Here is a 19,549-nt window from a genome sequence, read left to right on the forward strand (position 1 = left end):
TTTTAACCACAACTGACCAATCAGAGAGCTGTTTGGTGCGTGACGCGCGCTCGCCGGTGATTTTGTATCATTTGTTAGCTACCCGCGCACCACGTACGTACGTACGTACGTTAATGCAGAACTTTGCAGGAAAATTATTGATCTGTTGATTTTAGCTATCAAATAAACTTTCACCCTGCTGATTTTGTGTGATGGAATTTCAACTGAGATTTGCTGTGGTAAGTCAAGAGGTGGTGTAGAATTAGGGAGTGGTTGTATGGTTTGAATTTAGGAGCAAATTTTGCGAAAAAACTGCACAAAATCACAGTTGGCTGAGTACTGAGCCTCATGGACGACAGACCGCGGCCTAACGAACGTTACGAGTACTCTATGATGTAGCTGTTGCTTGACTGCAGCGTCGTGTCAGTCGCCGCGTCGTAATGTCGGGTCGTAACCGCAGGCCTTGCTTGATCCATAGAGCAAAACCTATGCAGTAGCATGGTGTCTTAATTTATTATTCCAGTAGGCCCACCCAGCGATTGTTCAGAGAGGCAACTGGCTTGAAAATGAACAAAAAATCAGTGCTGTTTCTTTGCTTCATTCTTTGGCGAGTGAGTAAAACGGTGGGTCACGATTTGCCTTAACGTGCGACTGACTGACTGAGACATGTTCAACTCCAGGCCTACTAGGCTCGACACATTGTTTCACTAAGCTTAGGCCTAATGCTAGGCAAGGCCTATAACTTGTTCATCAGTCCCAAGCTTTGCAACCTTTTTTGTTTATAACATCGATAAGTCTAGGGCGTTATCACTTTGACAAAGTCAGTGGGGGAGGTTGAAAGGGAACGTTAAATTCTTACCAGATTGATTAAGGGTGGCTTGGCCTAACCTGTAACGTTTGCAGCAGTTAAAATTGTAAAAAATCATCAAAAGTGGTGAAAAAATGTCATTATGAAGCTATAGGCCTCACTAATGTTCACCTACTCGATCAGGATACATTGAAGGCATTGTAAACTTGATGTGCAAACGTTTTGGATTCAACTCCAGGCAGGGGACATGGTTAAATCTGATCCAGCCTACGGTGACGCATTCATCTGGTTAAAAAAAGGGTGAAATCTTGGCTGCTCTATATAAGTGTGTACTAATTAATTTTTCATATATCTTGCTATTTGTCAGGTAGATACAAAGTGGTCCATTATGTTTTTCAACATCGAGGTCAGTTCGCTTTTCTTCATTATGCATAACAGGATCAATGTGGGTCATGCTTTACTGTTATTCTGATTTTGATTATACCAAGGGAGCATCATGCCACTGGCAGCCCAAAGGTCAAAGGACGACCCTGATGACGAGATCCCCACTTCCTCATCCTCGTCCCATTCCTCGCCGACACTGACGCCCCGCCGGTGGTCCCACAAGAAATTCGGTCACAGCAAGAGACCGGCGATTCAGCTCGCAGGGCCGCCGACTTTGTGCCAGCAACTGCAGCAGCGTGCCCTTCCGTCGACGGCAACCCTGAATACTGGGGGTAAAACCAGACAGTCGCCGCGCAGGGACGAGAAGAAGAAAAGGAGGCGTGAGTCCGATGCCAAGTGGCGCTCTAACCTGTCCGTCTGCTTCAAGCATCTGGAGACAAAATTGCTTCCAGGGAGGAATTGTACCAAAACTCGCCTCTCCAAGGTATCTTTTTTTTTTAGAATCTCTCCTATGAACTGCTCAAGAAAGCAACATTCTGTATCGTGTCAAGTATAGTTACCTCCGGCCCATGCTTCTTCAGAAGATTTGTGGCATATATTTTTTTCTGCAAGATTTGAATTTTAAAACTTTGCATGGTGGAGGTAGTACGAGTGGTTAAGGATTTGCGGGTGCATCATGGGATCTGCATGTTTCCCTTCAAGAAGAGGTGGGGTTCTTAAAGGAACCGGTGAGTGTTAATTCAATGCTTCCACCAGGATGCTCTGGCCGTCCTCAGGAGAGAGGGTAGTTTTTCTGATGGTCACAGCATCGTTATGGTGGCTGCTTTTTTCGTGTAAGAAATTCTTCATCCTGTCCTTTGCTACCCTACAGTCCTTTACCCACCTCTGCCTTTTCACACCCTTCCCTTCCCATTGTTGCCTACCCATCTGTCTAGCCATCTGTCTACTCACCCCCTCCTCCTGGTTGATTCCGTTTAACTGTTTTGTCTCTAGTACTTTCTCATTTTGCCTTTGAGATAAAAAAATATGCTTGGATCAAAACATCACTCTGTTTTGTTCTGAGGCTGAGAAAGTTTATAAAAATTCAAGATCCACCTTCAATGACCTTCGTTTAAATGGTTTCAAACATTACGAGGGGGCAACATAATTTTTTTCACCCTCAACATGTGCCTCTCGTTTCTGTGAGAATGTTTCTCTGGAGCTATCCTCCAAAAAAAATAACCATTTCTTTTCCTCCTTTGCTGCAGACTTTCTTTTCACAAGGCAAGTCAGACTCAGACTTTCAGTGAATTCAAATCCACCTCAGTGAATCGACAAAACAATTTTCTAACTCCTTTTTTTCCGGCTTCTTGCTAGGAAATGATCGTTCAGAAGACAGCGCAGAAGGTCCAGTATTTAGAGGCTGTCTTCATGTTTTTGAAGCAAGCAGATAGACACGGTGAGACACTAGCTAGTTTTGCTTGAGTTTTGGACAGTCGATCTAGAAGTAATTCACAGGATGCATGGTGTGGGGCAACCCGAGCGTTTTCTCCCAAAAGATCTATTTCTGGTTTTAGGGTTGACATTGGTAACAGTAGACCGATCCAGTAAGCCCCGCCCAACACGCAGCCACACTCCAGTGTTTCAGCTGCATACATCTCCCTTAGTCACAACTTCATTATATAAGATGAGCATTTTTCACGGCGATTACATGATATCAGTCTCAATTCAAAAGCCCTTGGAAAAATTTTCCAACGACAGTAATTGCCTTGTGTGTATTTTAGGTAACAAGAGTTGCTTTTCACCGACGCGAGGACATCAAAGTCTCCAGTCAGCCAGGAGAGAGTTTGCTCGCAAGTTCTACTACAAATATAGACAAAAGCCAAGGTCAGTTTGCTTTTTCTTTTATTTTTACAGACAAAAAAAAAAAGAAAGCCCAACGGTACAAGTAAATTAATTTCCGAGTATTTACCTGGGAATTCAATGACATGAGCATATAGGAGCCCTTAATGGTGCATGTGCTGCATTGTTTTGTGAAAGCATGTGATCACATTTTCATTTTAATGTGTACAAAACTGCAGCATATTTGCCAGAGGCATAAAAAATAAGCCCAGCGGCAGTGGCATTCAAATGTCTGTCTCATCTCTTTCTTAATCACCACTTTATTATACGAGGTACATGTATTTAATTTTGCAGTCCATAAACAATTTGTATTTTGTCTATAGCTCTCTGCGTGCCCCCTACATGACAAACGGCACTTGAATTTCACCTTTTTGAGAAGTAGTCACTCTCAGGGTTATTTATAAGGCAGGTTTCATATACATGTAACAAATTCTTAAGTCCAAGGGACCTTGTGTTTCAAAGATATATAGCAGGGTATATCTCATAAAAAATTATGTTATGTGGGCCTAGTTCATTTCCTTTGACAAAAAGGCATTTTGGGATATTGACATGCATTTGATGTGACCCGGGCCACAGAAGATTTACCTTTTTTTGCCATATTTATTAATATCCGTTTATCCAACAGCGCATTTAGCAACATTACAGGATGAAGTGAGAGTTAACAAGACAATGAAGAAATGTTCAGTTTCAGAGGTGGGAGGAAAACCATGGATGAAGATTCCAGGGGAAAACCCAAAGAATCAGGCAGGGACTGAAAACCCAATCCACATGCTGACCTAGTTGGGATTCGAACCCGGGTGGAAGGCGAGGAAAGAGCCACTACACCAACCTGACTGTTACATATGTAATAGTGCTCAACTAGGCTCTATGATATAGTCCGGTTGTATGACAGTTCAATTGCATGTATATCTGCCCTCTAGCTCCGAAACCACTTCTGTTGAGAAAACAGAGCCCAAAGCAGTCCAGCAAGAAGGTGTCCTGCCAAGGTTTGGCAAAACCAACAGCGAGCAGCTTGTTCCTCCCTTGGTGAAAACGACAGCAACGGGCCCAGCAATGGAGTACCCCACTGAATGTGATCCCTCAAGGTCCAATGTGCCAAGAGGTTAGATTGTAACTAGAATGTAATGTGTGACGTATGTCTATAAACGAAACTGTCAGTTATCACCAACAGCCATAACTCCTTCAGTTTCCACATTAATCAGTGCCTAATACACTTAAACTTTCAGCAAGTTATGCTAAATAGAACTTTGTCAAATATGACCTGGCTGTCACAACAAAATAGGCGAATATTTAATAACAGGTTTTGCCCTTACCCAATATATATGTTGATAAACACTGTATGCTCAGTGCTTGTCCTAGAGCGTGCGAAAAAATTCACGAGCTTACTCGGGTGGGACTCGAACCCACGACCTCCTGCTTACTAGTGCAGACGTCTTAACCACTCGACCACCGATCTTGAAAATAGGCGTAAAACTGCATCCCGCTCTTACCTATTTTGAGGGTTCAAAGTCATATTGAAGTGGAGGTCAATTTTGGGGGGGGGTTTGAAATATTTGGAAAGCGTAAGCCGTTTTCTGTGAAATTCCAAATGTTTCGCAGGGTCATATATTTAAAAATGTCATTTTCTCAGCAATCTTGATGATAACATTATTCGGGCCATGTCAGAAATGTTGAAACAACGTCAGGAACAAAGACGCAAAGCTGCCAGAATAATGTCACATTGTCACCTTATATTTCTCCCCTTAGCGTCCCATGTACATACCACTTGAAAGCTCTTTTTCTGCTGAATTGAAAAAACACCAATCTCGGTTTTTGAAAATTCCAACTTTCAGCTCATTTTGTAATGACAGGTCACAAATATTGGCGAGTTCGTACTTAGTTGAAGCTATGTAATGATGATTGATGTCAGTGTTTACATACACGTATGTCGGATGCTCGTTGTGGTCTGTTTATTTTTGTGGGATCTTTTTGATTGAAACTTTAGACCTTTGGACAGTACTGTAGTCGTGTATTTTTTGAGTGCCAAGTTCTCTGCCAAATACATGTATTGAACTGGCTAAAACGGAACAAAGCTAGGGAACTTTGACTTTGTTTATGGTAAATGCCCCAGGGTAAGATTACAAAAAATAAATAAATTTCAGACTTCACACACCACTCCAAGTTTTGTTATCTCTCAACAAGTTCAATATTTGGCCAAGAAGTTGGTCTTTGAAAAGTACCCAACCACAACACTGCCTTCTGGGGTACATTCATCTTTTTGCCATCAAGCTAGATCCCTGTTTTAGTGCTCTGGATTTGAAAAGAGATGATCCCATGACACGTCTATATGAGGAATCCTAAGAAGGTTGCCAAGTAGCAAGCGGTCAGCTTGCTTTCAAGATTGACTTTTGTTTGGTGTCTTCTGTTTCTCTCTACAAGAACGAGCTGTTCCCTCCACTCCGACCAAGTCCCTCGTCTGCGAGGAGCGAGATCTCGACACGGAGGACTCGTGGCCGGAAACTCTCAATCTCACACCCAAACATATCCCAAACAATGCTTTCAATGGTAAGCTCTTCACAACAAGATTCCTACGTTACGTCTAGTAGGACCCCAAAAGGCTTTTTAATGTACACAAATTTATTAGCAAATGGGAACAATTACACTGCAATTAAATGCTTTAAGTCAGCAAGCGAGATGGCCAAATATGCATTTTGAACTTTTTCATTCGATCAAAAATGGGTACTCAGGATATACCAAAATCACATCATAAATTTTCAAAGCTTTACACTTGAAAGCTGGAAAAATTCTAAATTTTAGGGGATCATTGAAAAAAAGCCTCAATTTCTATAGAAAGGTTTATCATTGGGAAGATTTCAAAGTATTAGCTTTTGATGTCTGAATTGATTACGCCCTTTATTGCATTTCCAAAGGACACATTCAGCAAACTCAAGTGATGACGAATCCAAAACGTAGAGCACTGCACGACGTGGCACGTGTTCCCTCCCAGAGTCCAGTGAGAGATCAGAGAAGTTACGTTCCTACTTCGCCCTCTCTCTACAGTCCGGATAGACCGCTTGTGCCTAGTGTACCAAGTCACATGAAGGTTGGTGACAGGCCGGCTAGCTTCGACAACCATTCTGTGAGTCCCGCTGCGAAGAACGGAATAGCAGGTCCCAGCGGACTGGCCCTCAAGGGCTCGGCCCGCTCTCCGGCCAGAAAGTATGACGAAGTGACACCTCACTGGCCGGCCTACTGGAGTCCGGCCAAAAGCTCAGCCCACCGGAGTCCAGCCATTAGCCCTGGGCTGGCCAGTCCTTGCCGAGTCCCACGCTGGAGTTTGCCCGGAACACCGGTCACCAATCGGTCTGCCAGATGTAGAAGCGTACCACCCTTCTGGCCACCAAGTCCCGCCAGTAGGTCGACTGACAGCCAAGTAAAAACCAGTGGCCACACCTTCTCCTGCCATCCATCCTACAGTCCTGTACACAGTCCGTCCGTTAGCCACGGAGCTAATGATCACATCCGGCCACTGTACCGCAGTCCAGCCAGAACCTTGGCTGATAATCCAACCACTAGCCAGGCAGGCACTGTTCTCACTTACTCAGCTCTTCTCCCTGACCTCATCATGACTTCACCATCCAAGCGCTACAAGATTGTGGGAAAGTCCGTCATCAGCTTGGGAGACAGTAAGTGTTTTTCGTTACTATTCAAAGATGAACTTCAAGATGCACATGTAAAACACGGACATCGAATTCGCAAGGATAAATTATAACCCTAGAGTAGAACCTGACAAACATCATCTAAGCAAGTCCTCTCATTCACAAAGAAACCAGATTTACAAGATCACATTTTGCCTGTTAATGTTGTGACATACGATGTTGACATTAACAGACTGCGAATTCAGGGCTTAACTGATAGAGTACATTCGTAAACGGGTACATGTTTCTTCCAGATATGCAGTTGTAAGAAAAGCACGCTAGTTTTGTGTCTGCCTTTAAACTTATTACAATAATTTTAGCTGAGCTACATTTTACAAATTACACAGTGTGAAATGTACATGTATTTGACGACTTAACTAGAGCACCAGCAGTTTTCAAGTTACAGTGTCAAGTGTAGATTAAAAGGTCATAATCAATATCTGAGCTGAAGGATGAGATTGGTGGAGGAAGAGAAATCCACGGAACAACCAGTGAAGGGGCTGTAACAGTGATCGCAATAAAACCTGTGACTTTTCAGGAGTTTCAATAACTAGCAAGGCGTGAGGTCTATCACAAACGGCCCTGAAATTGTGAGACCTTGCACTTGGTTTTCAGTACCACCAAAAAACTAACAAGACCTTAATGATTAAACGTTGAAAAAAAATCCACAAAGCTTGGGTCAGTATTGTCCCGAAATTGAGAAAACCCCAGGAAATATTGCACCTTCTGCGCGACATATTCCTGTCTGCTCTCTCCCACAAATGTAGAGATTTGAGACCAAGAATGTGTGTCTTACTGTGCGTTAACGCAGATGCGCTATAGAGTTACTTATTCCATGCACCCGGGCATACTGCATGCCAGGTTGGTAAGTCCAGGTGGGATTGATGGAATGCGGTGTATTTTCTCCCGTGGAATGTGGCTCTTGATAGCCAGCAGGTCGACTCATCTCGGTAGGCTGGAGCCAGGGGTCGACACAACAAATCCCATCTTCCTCAGCTGGCATCCATCTCATGCGTAATTTTTCTTTTGGTCTTTTGCTCGATGCTCTTATTCAAGCTGGGCCGGAAACCGCCCGAATTTTGACGTCACCCGACCAAGCTGATGATGCCCCCCTTCCAAACTTGGAAACGGAAGGCAGAGTGACCCCAGACTTGACGTGTCAGGAAGACATCCCTTCTTGGAAAGAGGATGACAGGTGAGTTTTGGCCCTAGCAGTCAACATCTTAGCTCGAGGAGTGACAGATGGCATTTGATGGCTACAGACAAACTCTGATTTTGAACAATGAGGAAACGTAACAATTTGGTTGCAAGAAACTCTCTTTTTAACCACTGGTTAGAAGACGTTATTTTTTTAAACACTGTTATATACACAGAATATATGTAATCCAAAACATGAATAGAGCCACATGCCACCAAACAATGAGCCTTTTCACTGTGTAAATCAAAGCGTGCAGAGCATGCAGGGCCACAAACTGAGAATTTGCGGTTTGGCAGGTGGCCTTCGTGGCCAAGTGAGCCTGGAATTCTCGGAGTTGGCTTTTAAAAAAGATACATGTAGAATTAAGATATGAATTTAAAAGTTCTCGTAAACAGGCAAATTTGTGTGAAAAGTTGGTAACATTCTGCACAACTGCTTGTGCTCATTGCTTTAGCTAGCTGAAGGTTTTTGTAAACAACCATTAAAACACAAACTTTTTTCACAAAATAATTCACTTGTCCACAAATAGCATGGACCCTGGATGTTCCGAGTCTCTGCCAAAACATGCTGAAATGCCATTTTTGAAAGCACCAAACCCAAACCTCAGTGATGCGATGGAATTTTCAAGAGCAACCATCAGATTTGTAACCAAATCCCCCCCCCCTAAACTCGCCCCTCAGGTATCAGAAGCGGACCCCCTACGGCACTCCTCGCTCGGCCACCCATCCCCCCTCCGTTGCCCCTAAGCGTCGCCCCTCTGCCTGGTCAGCCAAGTTTGTCAATGATGTCAGGCGGGCCACACTGGGACCTGGCCCCAAAAGAGCAAAGAGCGGGCGCTGCAAGAGGCTATTTTGTGACGACAGCGGAGACAGCATTGCTGGTCAACCGATCATCAAGAAGGAAAAGGTGCCCTTTTCTCAAGGGGTTGGCGGTTGAGGGAATGGGATCAGGGCTTTGGGCAATAGGGCTGGCTTTGGCATGATTGCGTTGGATTTGGGTAGATTTGTCTAGCGTACTGTTATACTGCAGGTAAACTTCAACGATGGCAAAGTATTTTCGAAGCGTATGTTCAAATCATTTCAATTTTCATCTTTTAAGGGGAAATGAGAGTAATTTTGTTGTGTGCTGTCTTTCAGCAGTGAGTGATGATAGATCACTGAAATATACACAAGTGCCTTGTACCAAGACTAGATTGGGCGATGCTGGTTTTACTAACAGACCAATCCATGAAGCCCCATGCTATTGAGTTCAGACCAACCACAGTGGTGATTTATGTCCCACATACACTAAAGTCTGATATGTGTGCACACGCATATATGATGTGCAAGGCTGGAACATAGTGGATCAGTTAATTACTTTGCCGGTCTAGAAGCTAGTAGGTGTCTCGTTGTCCATTGTAGCAATTAATCCCCACAGCAGAAATTGCCTTCTTAACAGAGAATCCAGCATGTGCAGAAAACTCATAGAGCCTTCTTTTGCAAAGAAAACGCTTTCTGTCAACCACGGGTTGGAAAACTGGGGACAGCTGTAATGGAAACCGAAATCACAAGAAAGAGAAATGAAGATTTTACACAGTGTTCAGTGAAGTGTTGTGAGTGATTGCCGGTCGTGAATGGTCTTGCGTCTGGTCTGGTGAATGGTTTCCTGTCTTATTTAACCTTGTGATGGTCTCCATGCGTTCTACTACGCTGATAACGCCCAAGTCTTGGTCACCACCGTTAATTGAAACTTGTGCTTCTGTGCCTGCTCAAATCTTGCTTGCTTCCTGTCCACGCATGGTGTAGCTTGACCAGGTAAATGCCATGGCTGGCGACGGCAAGAAGGCACCCAGGAGAAAGTACCACAAGCGAGCCACCGCTGCCCGCGTCAGACCCCGGAATCCCCTGAACAGCGAAGTGGGCAGCCACGTCTGGTGAGTTTGTATACAAGGCGACAACCCCTCCAAGACCCTTGAGTATTACAGGTCACAGGCCAGCCATGTTGAACAACATCTCAGGATGGAAAGAGCTCAAGGATGCAATTTTCAAACCTGTGTACATGCACGGATAAAAGTGCTTGGCAGAAAACCACATTCCTGGACTTTACGGCAGTACATATTTGCTGAAGTGTCCTGTTCATGTTGAAGAGTGATAGATATGGCAGAGTAAAAAATAAGTCAGTTTCTTATCCTTCCCCTCGTCAATTTTCCTTGACCACATTCTTTTCTCATTTATTGTTAAATTTGCAGCATGTTTTGAGTTTTATTTACACGAATTTATGTTTTTTTCAGACAACAAAATGTAGCTATAAATGCCAAGTTTAAAACCTGTTTCATGTAGATGGATTGAATGCGCCTTTTACTTTAGACCCAAACGCATCGATAGAAAAGTCCAGGAAATCCATGTGCCATCTTGGAAAGATTTCTTGGATTTAAAAATGGAGTTGTTGCATCCTTTTTTAAAAAAAAAATCTGAATGAGAAAATATTCTCTTAAAATTTGCCTAAGATGCCAATATAAGCTGCTTCCTCTTAAAACTACTATTTTCCATCTCTTTTCGTCCAAGTGGGATCACCCGGCAGCGCAACTGTCAACGCAAGTCCAGAGCACCCATATGTACTCCATCACCTGCCTCAAGCACTGAAGCATCGCCCTATCATCATCCCACCGCTAAGCTCCGCATCCAAGGTAAGGCCAGCCGGAGGAAGTCACAGACGCCGAGGAAGGTGATGCGGAGAGGACCTCGGATCGTCATCGAGGGGGCTGGGATGGCGGACGTGGAGCTGGACGTGGAGGAAATCGTTGATGTAGAAGAGGTTGAGCTGGACCGCCCGTTAGAAGATGTCGGGTAAGAATTCAGAAATGCCCGAGGTTAAACAAAAATGCTGTTTAAAATGTTGGGAAATCCCACCTTCAGCCCGGTGCGGAAGTAACCACACGTAACCTCTCACATGACAGGAAGACAGAAATTGAGTGTCCAACATCCACATGAGGACTTGTGTTCAACCTTTACACGTACATCTCCAGAACGACATTGACGCTCCACAAAAACAAACAAAAAAAACCTCTATTTTCTTCGAGCATGGAAACCATAAATTGATGGAACTCCTGAAAACAAAAACTGCCGGGTGCAAAGTGGACCCTGACGGAAATTTCCACTGGAGAGGATTCCTCCATCAATACAATCTGAAACAAGTCCACTTGACTATATTTGCCTCCTATTCCCATCCAATTGGAGTGTGACTATGGTAGAGGTGAACATCTTTGGGGAATATGTCGTCCAACCACTCCTCTTCCACCCCATCTAACCCTCAAAAGGGATTTTGGTTTGGAGGGATTTACCCAATATGAAATACTCTGTACATGTTTTCACAGCAAGACAACGAATGGTGGAGAGCTTTTCTTTGACAACAGCAGCTTTCTTGATCAGGATAGCAGGTACCTTTAAAACTCTTGGAGCTGTGGATTATATAATCTCTAACTTTCAGATACATTTCTGTCTTGTCAGTGTTTGGTTTTCAGTTAGTAAAGATAGAGTGTTCGAACAAAGACAAACTTGGAAAGAAATGAAACAATCTTCCGCTTTCCTGTCAAACATTTTGTTCAACCAGGCTTTAAACAAACAACAAAATGTATGCGAGCTTTAGAATTACAATGACAATGGAAAAGTTCTGCAAAGAGTTTGCCTACTTTCCACTGCAAGACGCACTCAATCAAAGTTCAGAGCTGACCTCCATCGTGAGAGGGAATCTGTCTTTTCTCCTAAACATGCTAAAATGGTAGGCCTCTGCTCATATACATGTATGAGGATGACGGATCAACATTTCTGTCTTGGATACTGTGTTTTTATTGGCCCAGGGCGATCAAGTGACAGGGTGACATGACCGCATGTCACACTCACCATTAGATAGTACATCAGCCAGTGTTGTGCGATACTGTTTGTGTACATGTACACACGCACCCCAGTAGTGTACAGGATAATTAATGCAAAGACTGCTAACTGTTTATTTTGATCGATTTCTTTGGTTGCCCTTAATATCCCTTGAAAAATAAGTGAAAAAATCAATACAGAGATGTGACAAAACCATTGTTGACTGAAGCGATGTGGGATATGACGTTTTGAAGACCACGCATACAAGTAGCCCCGTTGGCTTTGCCTCCGGCACTATGCATCCCTCAGGTCTTCAAAGCACATCACAGCATTCAACAATTGTTACGTTTCACACGCCCCTCATCACTGTTGCTCATCAACAAACATTGCGACTGATCATCTCTGCAGCCAAGGCAGCCTGCTTCTTAGTGAGATTCCCCAGCTTCCTGATGACATCATCACGCCACTGCTCCTATCTAATGAATCTAGCCAGTGCTTCCTCGAGGATTCAGATCTAGAGAGTAAGTGTGGGCCTTCCTTTCATTTGCATTAAGTGCCTGCAAGATTACCGTGTGGTTCTGTGGAAACTTTGGTCTGGTTTCCTTTCAGGGTTTTCCATGCTGTTTCTGCTTCATGGCATGTATTTTTAGTTACATGTGTTTAAGAGACATGATGTCACGCTTCGTTAACATGTGTGTGCTGTCACGTGGGACATCCAACCTCATTACTAGAGAAAAGTGAACATGTAAAGAAAGCATGGCGTCATGTTTTAGGTCTATTGAAATTGACTTTTATCGTTAAAAGAAATTATTTTACCTTTTTTTCAATGCTTTAATTTGATCTGATGGAAAAAAGTGGCTTGTTAGAATTTCATGTGAATGTTTTTCATTTAAAGAAAATGTTACCATACATGTACACAACTAGAGGGAAGTAATCTAATATTCCAATATTTTATGAAGCAAAAATTATTGTTTAGCATCTTGTATTCTGCCAGAGACACTTCAATCAGAGAAATACGCAATCCCGCCCACCATCAATCGGCTCAACACAACAAAATCGGATGACGAGATTGTTTTGACTATCTTGGAACTGGAGAAGGAATCCAGGACAAGCAGCTCCATGCACAGCTCTCCGGACTCCATCGGTAACCAGCATGCTGATCCCACTCCTGACACCACTTCTGTCAATGTCGCGGATCAAGTAGGGTTGCCTGATCACCTTCAGGGTGCTCTCCTGGAGGCCTACCGGCTCATGACCGGCAAGTCTGGCACTGCTGACAGTCCTCCTGCAGTGATTCTCAGCCCCATCAGGCTGTCCGGGCTCAGCAGTCTGAATGAAAAGCTGAGCCCAAACAAAAGTTCCTTCTACCTCATCAGCCCGGTCAAACAGGACAGTTTTTCTCTGGAAGCTGATGACGAGGAGAAGATGCTCCTGTCAAGTGAGAACAATGAAGACCAAATAACTGAATCCATGGCTCGTTTTGCATCAAGAGCCCTAAGTAGCCAAGGCCTCAATACGTGCAACCAAAAACCGGCCGAGTCGGATCTCGAAGTCTCCGATGTCAGTTCAAGCCAGCAGGTCTACCAGGGAGCCAAACAAGCCCTCCTGAATGGCCAGATTGTCGGTAAGACCCCAGCTGGCCCACAATCCAGCTGCCACCAACCCCAGTCCACACTGATCTGCATTGATTCAGGCACACCGACCAAGAATCAGCCTCAGTTACCGTATTCACTACCTGCGACGGTCCCATTGGCGCTACAGTTTGGCAGTCAGAATCCCAACAGTGCTTATCCCACTTCTGACACCGAAGTACACATGGGCTCGTCGTATACAAGCACCTCGCCCTGTTTGTCACCATTGTCCACCTCTACTCTGTCAACGCCGGGACGGTACATGAGCCTCACTCACGTCTCCCAGAGTTCAGCAGAGACCTCATTATCATCTGAGCTACCCAAGGAACCTTACAGGTACACGTAAAAAACATTTTATAAAAATGCCGTCTTATTGTCATCTTGGGGCAAGTTCAGGGATGAAATATACAGTCACCGTGACTAGTTACCTTGGCACACAAGCAATACTTGGTCACTCTGGTGACCCGGCCCGTTAAAGTACTTTGTTAAACCAATTGTAAGTCACATTTTGTTGTTGGGTTGCTTTGCCCATTGCGTTCACTATATGTGGTCTTACAGTCACATTCTTGTCATAGATTTCTTCAGAAACTACATGTAATTATGAAAAGAACTGATCACCAGCAATACGACAATAAGGCCTGGTTCCAGATGGTTGGCTAGACAGTCCAACTGTCCATTGTTGCAGTTGACGCTGGTCGATCCGCAATCCGTCTTAACTTGCCCTTGTTGGCAAAAATAATTAAAAATACTGACGGACGACCTGTAGATGTAATATTGCAGGTCAGTAGTGAATGAAATATGGTATGGTTTTTTAGTAATTGGAACAGTGAATGCGTATTTTCAAACTGGACTTCTCGGCATTTGTCACAGATGTTCACTTGAATTGTTGACTTGGACACCAGTCAGACTCGAGTTCCAATTTGGCTTCAGCTCGACTTAGGAGAAACTTACTGTAGACTTGACGTGAATAAAGTTGTCTTGTTGAAATAGCTAATGGGCAACAGAACATCTGTGACAACGTTTGATATGCTAAACCAAAAACGTGTTTCTATTATAGTGATGTTTTATACCAGGACACGTAGCATTTTGTGATGTATTTAATTAAGCAGAGTGGGGCTGTGCCGAATACTTGATTATCGAATATTCCAATATTAATTTCCGAATTCAATCATTCGAATGCAAACTTCATAAAAAGGGACAATTTTCTTTTGTTTTAAATGAGAAAAATTGCACTATGGAGTCTTGTTTCAAGCGGATTCAAAGGAAAAGCGACAGAAATCTAACAGCGATTCAAAAAGTACATTACTCATTCAAAAAATTAAAAGGAAAAGAAATTTTCAACAGGGCAAGAAGTATTGTTGGTCTCTTAAACTCCTAGACGTAAGAAGCTATCATGGTGATTATAAAGTACCATTGTGCATAGTATTGCAACTGATTTTGTCTGGTTTTGTTCTTCAACAATCTGCTGGTCAGTATGACCCATTACTCGGATATTCAAACTGAATGTCAAATTATTCAAATTGACTCAGCCCTAAAGCAGAGAGGGCAAATTTAAAATACCATTAGGCTAGAACATCAATAAAGATGTCAGAAAAAGTGTAAACACATACATGTACATGTACTGGTACATGTACGTATAAATATAATGCAATGTACATGTACATGTACCATACAAAGGCTTGAAGAAATGAACTGGAACATGGGCCTTGATTCGGGAAAATTGACTTGTGACGTGACTTGTAAAAAAATGACTTGTGTCGTGACTCAACTTGTTCATGTACATGTAGCTTAAGAATGAGTTGATCAAAACACTGACATCTGTATCTACCTCAGCTGGTCCCAGTCCAGCTCGCCAGTCATCAAGCAGGAGCCGTGGGACTGGACCGATCCCCCCGACCTACAGGCCGACGAATCCCTGGACGATATGATAGGTGACGAGGATCTCCTGGCCAAATACTACCAGTGCCTGGGTGGAGTGGACACGGCCAGGGGGAACCGGTCCGAGCAGGGACTATTGGAGGTGCCCGACTGGAATGCGGAGAAGAAAGTAAGATGAGGATTGGGAATCGAGTGGTTAGGGCTTGGCATTGCCCCTGGCTGCCAGCACTAGTCATGAGGCAGCAGTGACATGTGTGCTTCGTGAGGTGGAAACCTCCTCCTTGACTCTGTGATGTTGTACTGCTAAGAAACTCTTAAATTGACGTTTGCCATCAGAACAAGAAAGATGCTTCATACCAAAATTGTTCTTGCTCTGTTCGCACTGTGACTGGGTTGCTCTTGGAAAAAAATCTTGAAATCTGCTAAAAGTGCCGAAAATACATAATAGCCTGTAACCATGGAAACAAACTGTACAGGTATCTGAATTACAGCTGATCGCTTTAGTTTGAAATCCTCCCTAGGTTTCCTGTTTCATTTCTTAGCAATTGCCCAAACAGTTTACGAAACAAATAATGCAACAGCAGCGTGAAAGTACGGGACAAGAGAAGTCTTTGATAACGAAGTTCTTACCTCGTGCAGGTTGCAAGCCAGTCTCCCGGTGATGGTATCACATCATCCGCATCATCCACGTCTTCATCACTGTTGTCATTCTCCTTGGCAACAGGCCGCATCTCCACGGGCTCCCCGGCAACGGACGGTCTGCAGAGCGCCGAATACCAGGTGGTTCCCAGCCTGTCCACCGACGGCAACCCTGCTGTCAGGCAAGACCAGATGACGGGGAACAAATTCGACTCTCGGGGACGGGTGGGTAAAAAATCTGCTTTTGACACATTTTTTTGGGGGGTAGAAACGGGGACCAGGGAAGGGTAAGGGGGTTAGGGTTGAAGGGATATCTTGGATCAGGGTTGAGATTTGGGCTGGAGTAGGTGGAGTTAGGGTTGTGGTGAATATTGAAAATTCTTTAGATATGCAGAAAACCACCTGGCCTCACGTAAGTTAAGATTTGGGCTGGAGTAGGTGGAGTTAGAGTTGTGGTGAATATTGAAAATTCTTTAGATTTGCAGAAAACCACCTGGCCTCACGTAAGTTAAGATTTGGGCAGGAGTAGGTGGAGTTAGGGTTGTGGTGAATATTGAAAATTCTTTAGATTTGCAGAAAACCACTGGCCTCACGTAAGTTAAGATTTGGGCTGGAGTAGGTGGAGTTAGGGTTGTGGTGAATATTGAAAATTCTTTAGATTTGCAGAAAACCACTGGCCTCACGTAAGTTAAGATTTGGGCTGGAGTAGGTGGAGTTAGGGTTGTGGTGAATATTGAAAATTCTTTAGATTTGCAGAAAACCACCTGGCCTCACATACATGTACCAGCACAAACCACACTAGGAATATCGGAAGTCAAACAAAAGTGAAATGGGCAATAGAACCGTGATTCCTGTCACCAGTATTTCCAGTCTGTATTACAGAAAGTGATATCCGAGTGTGGAGCGTTTGCCAGAGTTCACGAACGTTGTTTCGACCGGCTGTCTGCGTAGCGATTACGAAGACTTTTAATCCCCAGAGCGTTAAACCTTGAAGAACATAAGATGATTATGGTTTCCGATTTCCCCAGCCTACATGTGAAACTTTATGTTGTGACTTACGGTTTTGGCAGATGGAAATTGTTTATCACGTTTTTCCTCATCCATATCAGTTGAACTTGTGCAAAAGTATCAATAGTAGTACACAATCGATACTTTCTGAAGACATTCACGGCTAGTTACAAATTTCAAGAAGTCTTATAAATTGTTCCAAAATTTTGAAAAGGTTGATACATTTTCCGAGTGTTCTATTGTGAGATGCTTTCTGAACCATGCCTTTAATTTTCTGCGATTGTTTGCTTTTGGACATGTTGTAATTGTTGAAAACTTCAAATTTGATTCTTGTTTTAAGGAGTTTGAGCATTTCTAATCAAGTTACGGGGGTGACATTTTGTGAGGATTTTTCCTGATTTTAGGATTTTATTCATCAGTATTTTTATGATTTCGTGATTGTTTCAAACAGTCTTTCTTAAAATCTGGTGTTTCGAAATGTTGAATATATCGAGGAGGAATTGTACGCATAACTTAATGCATGTATATGTTGGACTTGGTAGAGTTATGCAGAAATGTTCATACTGTGATCACGACTTTGTAAGTGTTGAGCTGTTATATATTTCAGTCTTTTGACACTTCAGTTGTTAAACTCCCTTGATTTTGCATTATAGCAGGGTGAAATAAACAGTTTGACTACTGATGTGCTCAGCACATTCACAGATTTAATTAACAGCACTTTATTGTCCCATTAAAAAAAAAAAAGACAGTAACCACCCCATGTACATTGTACATGACACTATCAAAGCATTAAGAAAAAAAATCAACTACATTTCATTTGCCAGTGGGCCCAACATGTACATGTGCATGTATGCTTTACGTCTGACCAGAGATTTTCTTGTGTACCCTTGTGTGCGAAAAGGCATACATTCTTACCGATACATACAGTACATGTATTTTAGTCTGGGAACACTGGCTAATTTCATCCTGCTGTAAAGATGTTGGCACGACAGTTGTGCTTACTATAAACAGCAAACAATTCCACTTCAAGGTACATGTACGTCCATCATTTGCAGTTATTCAAAGAGTACCTGGCAACATCATGACTATGGGGGACGATGCTCCCCGTGAAATTATTCTGTTTGGCGAGCTGTCATTTGGAAGACTGCAATGAAGGACCATTTTCTAAAGCAGCCTGTTTGGAAACTGGCTGAATGAGAACGTGTCCCAGATGCAAAATTTAGGCACAATTCAAACAAGACTCTAGATTTTGATTTGCAGTCAAATCCAGATCCAAGAATATTTTTTCTCTTACGAATACACAGCATACGTACACTATGCTTGGTCTTTATCAGGTTAGCGGTGGGGTTATCCTTCTTTAGATTCTGAACTCGTTTGTTGCCTGAAAGGAATATTATCAGATTATGCACAAATGACAGACTGCACCTAAAAGCATGGAGGGTTGCATCCACCCAGACAATTCTCCTCTTCTCTTCATGCATGGTAAGCCACTGACTTGAGCAAGCATTTCCTCTGAGGCCAAGCTTGCTTTTCGCCGTGCTTAAATGCTCAATGGTCTTTGTGATACGGACCGAGGTCTCAGATAGAGCATAACATTGGCCAGTAAGCGGCACTATGGAATGGGCTAGGCTAAGATTGCACTTCAAGCATGGTATTGTACGTGTGCTGTGACAAGGTGTGTGACAACGATGCTGTGAGGACAAAACCACGGCGGACGAAAACATGACGCAGGAACACAGCAAACTCCCCAAGATCTGCTACAGAATTTCCAAACAGAAAGGAATTTATCGTCCCTCAAACACAATACAAACCAAGGTATGTGCAAACTTGTTGGAATGTACATGTATAGAGTTCCTGCAGGACTCTAACTCCGGTTCAAAGTTTGCAAACATGCATTTCCAGCATACAATTTATCTTTGTCCAAATACTCGGTTTCCACCCAATACCCAACAGCCAAGTGCCCATCAATCCATGCTATTGCTATCAACCTCTTCAGACTTGCATATCATAATGTATATGTATGCAGACCTGCTTACTTAACACTGTTCTATGATAAACTACATGTACGTGTACATGTGCCACAGTACACATGTTCATGTACTTCTTGAACTTGAACAAAGTTCGATCATATCAAGCAACACATGTGCCGACCCCCAAAGATCGAGCGATACTAAAGATTGCATGGCGCCACAGATTGGCGCAAGATGGAGAACTCAGCCAAAAAAGTGTTGTCACCATGGGCGCCATTTGAGTGTGAACGTTAATGCACCTGCGCCTGTCTCGTTAACATAGCGTATTCACACCCAAATGGCGTCCCGGCAATAACAAGGTTTTATGCGTATTCACGGTGAAGTTATCTATCTTGCGCCGCTATACAATCTTAGGGGCTACCTGCCAAAGAAAAAAGTAAATAAATAAATTGGACGGCAGGGAAATTAATTTCCAAGGGAGAAAATATGCACACACACAGTAAGCCTCAAACCAATTCTTTGTAAACTTTGGAGGGTGAGTCCATGGAAAGGTCCCCTTTTCGTTCCTTATATCACATTGTGTTTTCTATTGTAACACGCTCATCGCTAAGACTACCTGTAGTGGTGTGAACATTCTTGTAGGTATTT

At 43.2% G+C, this 19,549-nt stretch overlaps 1 protein-coding gene across 2 annotated transcripts; it reads left to right on the top strand.

The window, feature by feature from the left end:
- Positions 1-68: 68 nt before the first annotated feature.
- LOC110975494 (uncharacterized) lies at positions 69-17,639 on the top strand. 2 transcript variants are annotated; one of them, XM_087130293.1, is made up of 16 exons: positions 69-218; positions 1,276-1,655; positions 2,528-2,609; positions 2,935-3,037; positions 3,973-4,154; positions 5,471-5,596; positions 5,962-6,717; positions 7,786-7,924; positions 8,608-8,833; positions 9,712-9,839; positions 10,471-10,752; positions 11,280-11,342; positions 12,184-12,296; positions 12,770-13,742; positions 15,240-15,453; positions 15,924-17,639. In XM_087130293.1, the coding sequence occupies exons 2-16, from the start codon at positions 1,284-1,286 to the stop codon at positions 16,212-16,214; spliced, it is 4,050 nt and encodes a 1,349-aa protein (XP_086986419.1). In that variant the 5' UTR covers positions 69-218; positions 1,276-1,283; the 3' UTR covers positions 16,215-17,639. The 2 variants fall into 2 exon arrangements, with proteins under 2 accessions (XP_086986419.1, XP_086986420.1); XM_087130294.1 differs by lacking the exons at positions 8,608-8,833; positions 9,712-9,839.
- The last annotated feature ends 1,910 nt before the right edge of the window (positions 17,640-19,549 follow it).

This window comes from Acanthaster planci, linkage group LG20 (genome assembly GCF_054643075.1).
Source record: "Acanthaster planci isolate LZ-2023a linkage group LG20, COTS_SCS, whole genome shotgun sequence".
Taxonomy (NCBI): domain Eukaryota; kingdom Metazoa; phylum Echinodermata; class Asteroidea; order Valvatida; family Acanthasteridae; genus Acanthaster; species Acanthaster planci.